Raw genomic sequence first — 13451 nt, forward strand, 5'->3', positions numbered from 1 at the left:
AATCACTCTAGCATTGATATTTATAGGACTTGTGTTAAATAGTACACACCATTTGAAAATGTTAGTGATTGTATCCATGGGTGATCTAACTTTTCATGTCTTCGTTCTAAGTCATCTTAAGCTGTCCCACATGTCCTTGTTCTTCTTTACTACTTCCTCTAGAAATGCAAGAAGCTTTATAATGAATCCGTCAATGGTGTTATTGAGGTGTATTATATGGTCTCTAAGTCCTTTGATTATCTTTCCCCTATTGCTAATACAACCAATGTATTTTAATCCATCTAAGGTCTCCTTTACATCACGAGGAACTCCATTGAGAGTTTACTACAAGGCTTGAGTGTTTCTTGGTGGGATAGGTCCTAAAACCTAGGATAGTAAAATCTCTCTCTATATATTAAGCCCTAATTGATTGGATTGAACAATTTTAGCCAAACCTTATCTAAGAGCAATTACGATTGCCTTGAGTGATTGCTTTGTTGGCTCTAATTCGGTTCATCTACTTGCTTTGCTTGTATGGCCACTAAGGTGCTTATATTTTTGTCTCCACCTCCTATCAACTCTAGTGCCTTGGTATTAACCAATTTGCAACAATGTTGACATCTACTTGCATTCCTTGTGTGGCCACTAAGGTTCTTAGATTTTTATCTCCACCTCCTATCAACTCTGGTGCCTTGGTATTAACCAAATCACAAGAATGTTGACATGGCTTTCTTATTTTTATGCCATATTTTTTTGTTTACTATAATGTTGCATGATTACATAATGTTTTGCTACTTAATGGATCTTATGGATTTTGTAAGACTTAGCTTAGTGAAATGGTCAAGGCACTAATCTAAGTTGGCTAGGGTTGATGATGTACTCTGTGGCAAGTAAGCAGCTCTCTTTAGTCAGCTAACATGGCTTAGAAGATCACAATAATATTGTTGTAATCTTATCATTGTGCTATCACAATGGTCTATGCAGTACTCATTCACTGCAATGTGACATTGGCCAAAGTGTACCTAAGATTAAATTGAAGAGGGCTAAGGAGTTTGTGAAGCAAAGTACATGTGGCGAATCTATCATCTCAAACTTTAATCAAACATAAAAGAATTTGGATAAGTTAATAAATTCACAAAGAGTAACATAAAAATGGACTATAGGGCCCAACCTCCTCCATGACAAAAGCCATGGTTTGGCATTGGCCATTATGAAAGATTGATAGCTATTTACATTCATATAATATATCCAACTACTAAGAAAATGCAGCAAATACTACAAATACTTCATGCATCTATAACAATTAATCTATATAACCTACATTCAAGAGGTAGTAAGAAACATCATTTCTTTGTATTTTATACGACCTTAAAATGATCCCTTTTACTTCGGTAAACTTACACTTTTTTTCATATTCAAAAAAAGTCAATTTTGTAAATATAATCTTCTTAATTGTACTAAATCAAATATTATTTCTTTTGAGCTCACATGGTATCTTACATATTTTATAAGGTGCACTTCCCAGGGAGAGAATTCTTTGTGTCGAATCATGATGCTTTAACATCATCATTGCATTTGGAACATACCAAAACCCCCCAAAAAACTCAAAAAGCTTTAAATTCCAACTTCAAATGAGGAAAAAACAACAAAACTAACTTTTTATAAACCCTATTCTCTTGTTTTGTGCACAATCTTGTTTCTTTTATAAAGAAAGCTAGAAAAGCTTCCTAAAAATGAATTATATAAAGAAAATAACAAAGCATTATATAAAGAACACTTATTTTGATAAAAATATTTCTTCAATCTAATACGTTAATATTATTTACATTAAAGAGATCAAATCATATAATTTAATAAAACTAAGACCAATGATTTACTTGAAATTACCACTAAAGAAACTTAAAATTATAATTCACAAATATATTAATAATTTTAATAGTACACAATATCATGCATATATATTATAATATTGTACACATACATATTGTTATACATTATATTTACCATATAGATTCACCTAATATTATTTATGCTCAATTATGGCCAATGGCCATGGTTTTCTTGTCCCCCTTGTAAGAAGATTTCAAGGCATGCTTTTAATCAAGCAGCTTGTACATTGGAGGCATTGAGATCTCATTGAGATGTGTCCTCGCGACAAGCTTTACATACACGACCACATTGTCACCCCCTCCACAAACTAGAAGTGTGATAAACTTTTGTACATAATCATGAGAAACCATCCAAGGAATTTGAAGATAGATTTTGTATAGAAGTTTATTATTTCTTAACCCAACAATACACTCACTTTATCATACTAAAAGTTAGTGATTAGTACAGATATATGATTGTGGAGAGATTGGCATATGTATTTGAAAAGACATAAATACAAAAAGGAAGTGGGCAAAGTTTGCACTAATTTATTTAGAAGTACTATAGACTTTGGAGACCCTTTGTTGTACCTTGTTATGATTTCATGATAGTAGAAGAGGCCAAGTTTTCATGCTTTTACTCATGAACAACTTTGTGAAGAATAGGTTTGAAAAAAAAAAAAGCAATACAAATAATATCTTATTAACTATAAACTAGGGGAACTCATGAGCAAAAGTTGTGTGAGACGAGCTCCTTTATTAAATCAACCCAACTAAGCAAGATGAGTTTTGTGATTAAGATATTGTGTTGCGTGATTAGAGAAAATGCATCATAAGGCATGGCACATGTAGTAAATTTAAGTTTGTGACTATGATTTCATTGTAATGGTGCTTATATCAAGGTAAATTTTTTTAAAATCCAAACACCTTGTGAAAATTATATTATCAAAGTAAAAGGTACATACAACGCCGCAAGGGCTAACCAAAAGTCTAGAAGCCACCTTATGCACCCAATCAAAGTCTCTAAGTACTCTAAAAATAGATTTGATCTTGGATAGGCACTTGTTCAAGGCACTATGTATGTCAACTGAACAAAATCAAGGAACCCCATGAACCCTCTTGTTCCTTATGGTCTAGATTTTCTTTATTACAATCACTCTAAAAATAGATTTGATCTTGGATAGGCACTTGTTCAAGGCACTATGTATGTCAACTGAACAAAATCAAGGAACCCCATGCACCCTCTTGCTCCTTATGGTCTAGATTTTCTTTATTACAATCACTTTAATAATAGTCCATATTTCGCCTCAAGTATCCCCGCACAAGCACCCAAAAAGTATTTGCTCATAGTGCACCCAAGCAAGCCCAGCCTAGAACATCATCTTCTCAAACTTCCTCCACAATGACCTTACACGTGGACAACTCCAACACAAGTGATGGACATCTTCAACCATCTTGCCTAGACATGTAGTAGTTAGCAATGACAAAATTTGCTTACCTTATTCTTAGTAGTTTGCTTTTGAAATAATACTCTCCACACTATCAAATTTAGTCTACCTAATGGTGTGGGTTTCCATGCTCTTAAAACCCTTCTCTTTCATGCGTTCACTAAGTCATTGGGGAAAATTTTGTTGAAAGACTTTTGAAGATTGAGAATCAACTTGTTGTTTGGCTTTATAAGACACTTCCTCTTCTTGACTTGTCTTGATTTATATTTCCCAAAAAAGACTAAATCACTCAAGAGGTTGCCATACCTTACCATGTATAATGAGGGCTACTCATCTTTCTTTTTTGCAAACATCTCCAACAGCCACTCAACCTCCTTGTTCATGAGATTAAACTCTCTACAAATCTAGGCCCATGACCTCTAATTGAGTTGAGTTTCCCATAGTTTGAAAGATCTATCTAGCACAAAATTCCTTTCTTAACAATCCATGAGATAGATTTTGGAGAGATTATTAGCCTAGTGTTGCATCTAAATAGATTGATAAAGGGAAGAATCCCTCTTTCACCAAGAATATGCTAATGTATGGACCGCATGTGATTGACAAAGAGAAAGCTGAACTCTTGTGCACATAATTATCTTAGGGTAGTGTGTGGTTAGATTATCTATTTTGGACAATTTTGGCGTGACTCTAGAAGAACTTTGCTATTTGGGTCCAAGGCTAATCTACCTCTAGCCTTTTCAACAGTTGAAAGAGCAACCTTCTTGCTTTGTCCATAAGCTTCTCAAGTCCAAGTTCCCCTTCATCTGTGGAGCCTTTTCAACACTTGAAAGAGCAACCTTCTTGCTTTGTCCATAAGCTTCTCAAGTCCAAGTTCCCCTTCATCTGTGGAGCCAGTTGTTTGTTCCCAGCTGATTGCAATTCATTCTTTCTTCCCATCCTTGCTCCATAGATATTGGTTGAACATTAAGGTAATTTTTACATAAAAAGGTGATACCAACCTCCAAGGCTTTGCAAACTCTCTTTTCAATGCATGCATGTGTTCAAGTTGATAGTCGTGAAAGGATTAAGGTATTGTGCGTGTAATGGGGAAAAGCGTTATGCATGGATGGTGGGTGGGCCGAGAGAGAGAGAGACGTGCATTCTCTCTCTTGTTTACCTTGTGAGGTCGCCATTGATGAGAGACTAAGAACCAAGGAAGAAAGAAAACAATTGTAGACGGTGAGATCTCATAGCTGTCATGGCTACAGTATTCTGAGCCTTCGTGTGCAAAAGCTGATGAGACCAATGGCCATAACCAATTCCTGTCCTTCTTCTTCTTCCTGTTCACCATCATCATCATCATCATTATTATCATCATCACCATCATCATTTTCGTCTTCATCATCTTCTCCTTTGACTGTGCTTGAATCTCCAATTTCGCTTCTTTTCTTCTCTCTAGCTCACAGTCCCACAGTCAACCTCCTCCTGTCGATCGGCTTGCTGTGGCTGCCGCTGCATTCTGATCAGATATGGGAAGCACGGAATCCGATTTGCAGGAGCTTCTTCTTCCCATTAATCAGCATGACAAGGCCTTCATGCCGTCGTCTTCTTCGGCCGGGAGGAAGAGATTGAGAAACAGCTCCTCTCGAAAGGCATTCGGCGAGAGCGTGGCCATCGCCCTTGCCTGCACTGTTGTCGTGGCACTGGGGCCTGTACAATATGGATTCTGTGTGAGTGCAAAATGATACTCATTATTAAATCCTTGTTTGGCATTTGATCTTCTTGGGACCTATTGTCATGAAAGAAGATCAAGTGCTTAGGTAGAGTTCCATACAATAATATTCTGCATGCTTGTACTGGAAAAGCTGCCTTTCAACTTGTCCTCATTATGGAAACCAAGCACAACAATTATTATAGTTTCAGAACTCTAACAATGTTATAGAGACTGGCAAGCTCTTGCAGGATTTGTAGTTTCTGAACTTTGTTGGGTATCATTTGTGAGACAATTAACATTCTATGCTAGCATAAAGAACGATTTGCTTCTTTCTTGAGATGTCTTTAAGAAATAAAATAGAACAAAGTAAAGACAGATTTTTGTGGTTCCATTATTGGTTGTTATGCCCTATAGGCAGCATTTTGTGGCCTCACTATATATAAAGGGATCTTATCAAATGCTAGTTGAAATCTTCTGTCTGTTTTCGATTTGCATGCTTGGGACTTGCTGTTGCTGTAGAATGGATACACATCTCCAACTCAAACTGCTATGGTAAATGATCTAAGCCTCAGTGTTTCTCAGGTATTTATCCAAAATCCTCATAGATACCATTTGATTCATGTGATGTCAATGGAGGTTTTAGAAGCTTACATGGATAACAGATGCCTGCACCTTATTAATGTTTCACATATCACCTGTCCTTGTGGCGAGGTCACTCTTGGCATCACATGCACGATGTGAACATGATCTGGATGCCCGTGCAGTTTTCTTTTTTCGGTTCAATGTCTAATATTGGTGGCATGGTTGGAGCTTTAGTGAGTGGTCAGCTTGCTGAGTTACTTGGACGGAAAGGGGTAAGCATATTCAACTTCTAGTGGCTGAACTTTTGTCTGGATAGCCATTTCTCATGTTAAGACCTTCTATTTCAAACAGGCTCTAGTAGCAGCAGCAGTTCCAAATGTATGTGGTTGGGTAGCAATTGCATTGTCTCAGGTAGCTCTATCACTGATTTGACCTAACTTGCAGTTCACAACCATATTTGTTTGTTATTCTGACGATCTACTGTAGACAATTACCCCTCTGTATATTGGAAGGATTCTGGTGGGATTTGGTGTTGGTGTCATCTCTTTCACAGTACGCTCTCTGCTTTGATAAACAGTTGATTCAAGTTGCATATTGAAATAAATGATAATATTTAGATTATCTTTCAGGTGCCCATTTATATTGGTGAGATTGCTCCAATGCAGTTGAGAGGTACTCTTGGTACAGCAAATCAGGTGGGTTGACTTCTGTGATCTTTCCTTGAACTTCTCTGCTGTATATAGCATCCATCGATGGCTACATAGGATCCATCAATGGGCTAGCTTTGACCCTCAAAAATTAGTGTTTTTGATTCACTTGCAATGTTGGCAAACCTCAACAGTTCTCTGTAACAGTTGGAATTCTGCTTGCATATATACTAGGGATGGCAATTGAATGGCGGATGCTTGCAGTTGCTGGTGAGTAAGAGGCTCTTGAGAATTTTAACGTTTTCTGCTGTAAATAGTCTTACTGCTCTTCGGGAAACAAACTAGTGAAAGTGGCATTATTTGGCAAATTAGGTGCAGCTATGGTGAGGGAGATTACATAGATCAGAGGAAGAGAGGAACTTGACATACACTCTTGCAAAAATAAATGACCTGCAAGAAACTTGCTTGATGGGTTGAGGATCAATGAAATGTTATATGGGCTGCTACTTTATAAGCTCCAAATGGGTAAGCATGAGCACCAAACATGTAAGAGACAGGACCAAGAGACTTGGCACTAGACCCTCTAGAGTTGAACTTGGCATCTTACTGTGCATACAAAGGTAAGAGCTGTGAGTGGACTTAAAAGGATGCAGGAGCAGTGAAGAGTCAAGTCTGATGGTAACTACTGGATGTCTGGAGAGGGGAGTCAGCTGTGCAACGTGGCATGTACACATGGAGTGGCATGGTGCTGGGGCTGGTCAGCTGCAGGGTTTTGACCAACACTATTTAAAGCTGGTCTTACTGCACATCTTTTTGCATATATATGGGCTTCCTCTTTTGTCATTTCTCCTCAATGCTTGTGCCTTCCTCTTTCCAGTTGATGCAACTGATAGCCCTTGGATTTCAGATCTTCTTCATTGGAGCTTCATGTTTCTTTCCTCTTCCACTGCAAGAGTGTTGTGAGAAGGAATGGGTGTTCTACCTGGCATCAAGCCTTCCATTCTTTTTCATTTTCTGGACTTGGTGAATGAGCTGTGTAACCAATTGGATGCAAGAATGAGCGAATGAGCAAGAAAGAGAAATAGTGCTGTTTGGACTGTACAAATTCGCCATGATGGCAACTTCCCTTAGCACAGCAAAACTTGAAAGTCTGGGTGCTCAACCGACAACCCCAGGTTATTAACTAACAGGGTGGCCCCAAGACCTATAACCTATAACCAGATAGAGCTCTTAATTTTCCCCATTGATTCAGCAATTGGGCTCTCAAGCTGGACAGGACCATACTGCCAATGTGCTCTCTTAGATCAAATAGGACCATACTGCTAACACCCTCTCTTAGTTCCAAAATGCCTCAGGAGCCCCAAAGCTGAATAATTGAAGGACACAGAAGGCTATTGTCAAGACATTTGCTGCATTATTCTGGATACTACAATAGACAAGCTCTTGCTCCCTGTTGCAGATGCACTTTCAAGCAAAAAGGTAGTGGACGTTTATGTGATAATCCAACACTAGCAATGTTGCTCCTAACGTGATCATGGCCTTTTGTTTAATAGCCCTCTTTACTGATAATATGTCTTTGTAACTTGTGCACTTTGAAACTTAACAACACATTCTTCTTAGATTTGTCACATCATAATCTTGAATCAAGAGTACCTTTTTCTTCTGTGAGACAATGGTAGCTTAACATGTTTTTGTACAGGTGCGATTCCATGCACTTTGTTAATGATTGGGCTTTTCTTCATCCCTGAATCTCCAAGATGGCTGGTTCGTACCTTGCAAAATGAGCTACAATCTTATGTTCAATTTCTCTACATTAACTTCAGGATGGTACATCTAAAATATCACTTTTGATGAGCTTTACATTAGTTTAAGTCTGGATATTTTGCATGCAGGCAAAGGTTGGGTGGAATGGTGAATTTGAGGCCTCCCTTCAAGTACTTCGTGGGAAAAAGAGCGATATCAGAATAGAAGTTGAATACATCAAGGTTCTTTACAAGCTGCATGTAGATATTTACTAAACTTATATTTTTGATGTGGCTATAATACATATCTAGATTGTATGAGTTGGAACTACAAAGGTAAGTATTCAGTATTCATGGTGTGTTGTGTCTCTTTCCCTAGAAGCAAAAAGGTCCACAGTTTCAACTTTTTGATGCCTAACAATGTCAATGGTGTACACATGGATTGTTATATGCATGATGTCAATGATACCATCTCATACATGCATGGATCCCTTTCCCATTAGTCAATGTTTTGTAAGATAATACGAGGTGGTGGGTATGTTTTGCAAGAACTCATTCTCTCAAGTGTAAAAAGAGCAACATGTTGTGATGACCAGAAATCAATGGTCCCATTGAAAGCTGAAAAGAGCAAAAGCCCAAGTATTGATAGCAAAATGAGCTCCTTCTTGCTTGTGACCTTCCAACATACTGTCCATACCTTTCCCTTCACCAAGTCATCATCTCCTCTTTGCCTCTATCCTCTCTCAACTGACTTTACTCATCTCTTTCTCATTTTTTTTGTTTGCCCATCGTTTTTCCCCTTAGTCGATCTCACACACACACACACACACACACGCACACACACACACACACATTTTTTAGTTTTTCACCCATGACAAGATGTACCATAAATCAGTGACATTCATCATTTTGTGTACACATGACAATATAGTTAGGACAGAGATGGGAGCATCATCTATGGTGGCCAAGGTTTTTTTGGAACATTTCACAGCCTTTGGGAACCTCCTGAGACAAAGATACTCTAGACTTGCTCTAAAGTCATCTAGACAGCTAGCACTATGTGGTGACACTAAGTGCTAGTCAGCTAGCACTATGTGGTGACACTAAGTGCTAGTATACTTAAGATGAACACTTGGCTGCAGCTACATGGGCTACCTGTGGATCACTTTCCGCCTCTATAGTACAACTTGGACTCTCCTTCTTTAGAGCTCAATGTGGCCTTTTGCTGAAAGCATCTTCTGCATCTGTTGGCAGAAAAATGTGGAACAACTGAAGCAAAGAGATACTACTGATAGAAGCTGCAATGAATAGAAGAATAGACAAATACAGCAAGAACACGAGAACTCAAAGAAGAGACTCCGGAAATGGAATCCATATACCAAGGCTCAAGAGTAGTACAATGGCATGGGTTGAGTATGCAGCTAGTAGAGTGCAGTAGACTCCCTCACTCTTTTCTAGGAAGTAAGCTTGATGTACACTAAATGATAGTGGAGGATGAGCAGCCTTTAAAAGGCTAAAATAATACATCATAAAATGACCAATTGTGCAACATCTGTTTCTTGCAATGCTTTTAGAGGTGCCCCTTCTTGCCACAGTGGTAGCACTGACTCTTCTTCTTCTTCTTCTTCTTCTTCTTCTTGCAACCTTCTCTGAAGTTGCAAAAGCCTCTTGTTTGCCACTAGACCAAGATAGTTTCCCCCACATGCAAAGAAGCCTCATGCTCAAGCAACATAGAGGTCTTATGATCAATACTGATAGGTGTGACAAATGTTTGGGCTTGTAGGCCACTAGCTGCCCCATCAAACTCTAGAGGTAGCTTGTAGAGAATAGTTTGTGGAGATATGCTAGGGTTTGCAAAAAAAAACATTGAGTATACGGCCACGACTAAAACACAAAGAACTCAAATAAAATTGCAAAATGCAAAAATGAAAACATAAACAAAGAAGGAAGAGAACTCTAAAGCGAGCAAATGAATGTTGTAAATGAAGGAAAAAGTGTAAAGATGCTCAAGGGCAGAACTCTCCAACGACGAGTTTATCTTTTGGGAGTGGCTGAGTGACGTATTGATATGTGTCATCCACTGGTGACGGATCATGAGTGTTGTGACCACTAGTCAGAATTGAGATGAGGTGAAGATGAATGTGGAGTGTTGTAACTACAAAATGCAACAATGTAACCGCTTGAAGATGATGGTAGCTAATCATCGGAGGTAGTAGCAAGCTAGGCAACAATAGAGGAAGGTGAAGATGATGTTGACTGGGTTTGCACTACACTAAATGCAAGCTACAACATGCATTGAAAGTGGTTGGATAATAAGGGGACCTGCTTAAACTTTCAATGTAGCTATCAAAAGGGGCAGAAGTTAGTCACCAACACAGCTGGAGTTAGTTGATGGCAGCATGAAAGGTGGAGCCCAAGTGGAAGCACAAAAGTGGAAGCAAGAGCAAAGCAAGAGCTATGGCAGATGGAGTAAGAGATTAAGAGAGAGAGACATCGTATGTGAGAACTCTAGCAGTCACTATGTTTGACCGTATTCAAATGTCACTAAAAGAATAAAGAATAAAGTAATAGTGATTGGTGCCCGCTAGAGAACAAGGAAAAAGTAACAAAGTACAACAGGATGAAAGTAGACATCATCTCATCCTACACCCATCGTCTTCCTAAGGAAGACAAAATGTTCCACTGAGAGACTTTTAGTGAGTAGATTTGCAGGATTCTCATCAGTCGAGATCTTGACAAGCTTAATAGACTTTTTCTTCACCACCTCTTTGATAAAGTGATAGCACACCTTAATTTGCTTTGTCTTCGTATAGAAGTCTGGATTCTTGGCCAGCCCAATGGCACTTGTAGAATTTGAATGCAATGTAGGAACCACATTAGTAATACCAAGGTCTGCGACTAGATGGTCTAACCAGAGAGTCTCCTTATAAGCCTCAATGGCTATAACATACTTTGCCTTTGTAGTAGATGGGGCTATGCATTTTTGCACCCTAGACATCTAATAAATAGCATCTCCAGCAAATGTAAAGATATAGCCAGAGGTAGACTTCCTATTGTTTGCATGTCCTGCATAATCAGAGTTAATGTATTCTATGACTCCTGTATCCTTGCCACCATAATGTATGCATATATTTGTAGGGCCCTTAAGATACCTCATGATACTCTTTATGGCATCCCAATGCCGCCTGCCAGGTATAGCCATATAGCATACTACAACTTCCATTGCAAATGCTATATCAGAATGAGTGGTTATTATGGCATATATCAAACTGCCCACTGCGGATGCCTAAGGGATCTTGGCTATCTTGGCCTTCTGCTCATCAGACTACTGTGGACAATCGGCCTAATTAGCCTTCACATGAGAAGGTTAAGGACAGCCAATAGGCTTAACATCCTACATATGAAATCGCTCAAGACCTTTTGGATGTACTTCTATGACAAGTAAAGGAGACACTTAGAGAAATTGTGTGTAATATGCATCCCAAGAATATGTGAGGCTTGTCCCATGTTCTTCATCTCAAAGCTCTTTTGAGCTGATTTTTCAAGGCATCCAACTCATCATAAGCACTCCTAGCAATCAACATATCATCAATATAGAGTACCAAAATCTTAAGGCTACCATCATAGTTGGATTCAAACACATATGATTTAGCATACTAGAGATTTGTAAACATTTGGTATGTAAATGTATAAAAAGCCATTTTATACCTGTTCATTTTTTGGGTTTTAAAAAAAAGGCTCGCAACTTATCAAGATTTTACTTTTTGCTTGATGAAATTTTTTGCTATAGTCTCAATATTTTTCCCTGTAGATTACCCGCATGTGCAGCCTATGCACCTCAGCTTGTTCGTGTAAAACCAACAAGATTAATCCTCAACCTATGCATTGTGCAGAATGAGGGCAGTATTGAAGAAAGTGAGCATGAAGTGGAAGCACGGAGCGGAAGCAAAAGTTATGGTGGAAGAAGAGAGAGAGAGAGAGAGAGAGAGAGAGAGAGAGAGAGAGAGAGAGAATGTGAAAACTCCAACAATCACAGTGTGTAACTTGTTGAGATGGCAAGCTTAACACGTGCGGACATTGATGATGGACTGTCTGGCTAGATGAGTCCGTACATCTACACTTTGCACATTGGTGGTCATTATGATACTCACATGGCCATTGACTTATCACTTATTATATTTAGTTTGTTACACCTACCTACAACTGGTAAAGATATAGCACCAGCCGATTAGTGTAGTCGGTTATGCAGTGTTTGACTTAGAAGGCTACTTTCCTTTATGTTGTATCTTATGTATACTTTGTGTACATTGTATAGCATGTGAAAGAAGAAAAAACCAACAAGAAAACGTTTTGGTCTCCATCTCTCTTCTTGTGTACTTGAGTGAGCTTCCTCTTGTGTATACAATGTGTGTTTGGCGCAGCATCTCAAGCAAGTCTCCCTACCACTTTATTCTTGACATGGTATCAGAGTCGCACCACTGAGAGAGGCTGATTTCGAAGGTTGAAGTGAAGGAGACGAAGCAAGGTTCGAGTAAGCAAGCAACGGGTAAGAAGCTCTCCCATTCTTTCACTCTCTCTCTTGGATAGTGCTTGTGGAGGCATCGAAAGCAGGGCTGAGAAAAAATCTTAGATTGCTATGAGATTGCTGTGAGATTTTGGGCGTCTGAGGCCGTTTCAGGCCCCCTTTTAGAGCTGCAAGGTTGCAGACAACATTTTTAGGGTACACTGTGATTTCGGTTGTATTGACCAAAAGTGGACACATAAGTTACAGAATGCGAATCTGTAATTTTTGAGGTGTTTGCAGGAAGCAAACATAAAGTTTATCTGCAAACAGGTTGCAGATTACATGTACTATTGAACAATCAGTGAAAAAGGTTGCTTGGTGTATTGTTGTGTACGTGTTGTGAAAGATTACAGAAGACTAGATTGCTGTGTTGTATCCTTGTTTATGATAATGGCAGAGAACAGTGGAAATCCCATTATTGAGAAGCTCGACAAGAACAACTACCTTTCATGGAAGTTTCGTGTGACGAACTTCCTCATTGGAAAGAACTTTTATGAGTTTGTTTCAGGTGAAGAAAAGGAGCTAGAGCTAGGTATCTCTCCAACTGCAGATGAGTTAAAAGCATGGAAATAGTGAAATGCGAAAGACAAAAAGGTAATGTACTGGCTATCTGCAGTCATTGATAATACTATGTTGGGACATATTAAGAATGCAGAAACTTCACATGCAGCTTGGACAATTTTTGAGAGCATGTTTTTAGTAAATACAAAGGCACGAAAGATTCAACTCAAGCAAGAGTTGAATGCCTTGAAGAAAGGGAAAATGTCTGTCAATGAGTATGTGTTGAGGGTGAGAAGCATTGCAGATACTTTAGCAGCGATTGATGCAATGCCGGATGATGATGATTTGATTTCATCCACTTTGAGTGGCCTTAACAATGAGAAGGCATGGAAATTATTTGTTACTTCAGTATATGTACGGAAGCCAT

At 38.7% G+C, this 13451-nt stretch overlaps 1 protein-coding gene across 5 annotated transcripts in view; it reads left to right on the forward strand.

The window, feature by feature from the left end:
* Positions 1 to 4435: 4435 nt before the first annotated feature.
* Positions 4436 to 13451, forward strand: part of LOC148036141 (sugar transporter ERD6-like 4) — a 51053-nt gene continuing 42037 nt past the window's right edge. For 2 of the 5 annotated variants that reach the window (XR_015690915.1, XR_015690914.1), the window contains exons 1-9: positions 4438 to 5004; positions 5508 to 5570; positions 5753 to 5842; positions 5922 to 5981; positions 6057 to 6122; positions 6200 to 6265; positions 6412 to 6487; positions 7917 to 7981; positions 8110 to 8220. Coding sequence is in view for 2 of the 5 variants with exons in the window: in XM_087678147.1 (XP_087534273.1) it covers positions 4804 to 5004; positions 5508 to 5570; positions 5753 to 5842; positions 5922 to 5981; positions 6057 to 6122; positions 6200 to 6265; positions 6412 to 6487; positions 7917 to 7981; positions 8110 to 8220 (798 nt within the window). In the remaining 3 variants the exon portion in view is untranslated. Of the gene's footprint in view, positions 5005 to 5507; positions 5571 to 5752; positions 5843 to 5921; positions 5982 to 6056; positions 6123 to 6199; positions 6266 to 6411; positions 6488 to 7916; positions 7982 to 8109; positions 8221 to 13451 lie in introns of all 5 variants that reach the window. The other 3 variants (XR_015690916.1, XM_087678147.1, XM_087678148.1) reach the window with 3 other exon arrangements.

Source organism: Lygodium microphyllum, chromosome 5 (assembly GCF_053477565.2).
Source record: "Lygodium microphyllum isolate KBCC chromosome 5, Lygodium_microphyllum_v1.1.10, whole genome shotgun sequence".
Lineage (NCBI taxonomy): Eukaryota > Viridiplantae > Streptophyta > Polypodiopsida > Schizaeales > Lygodiaceae > Lygodium > Lygodium microphyllum.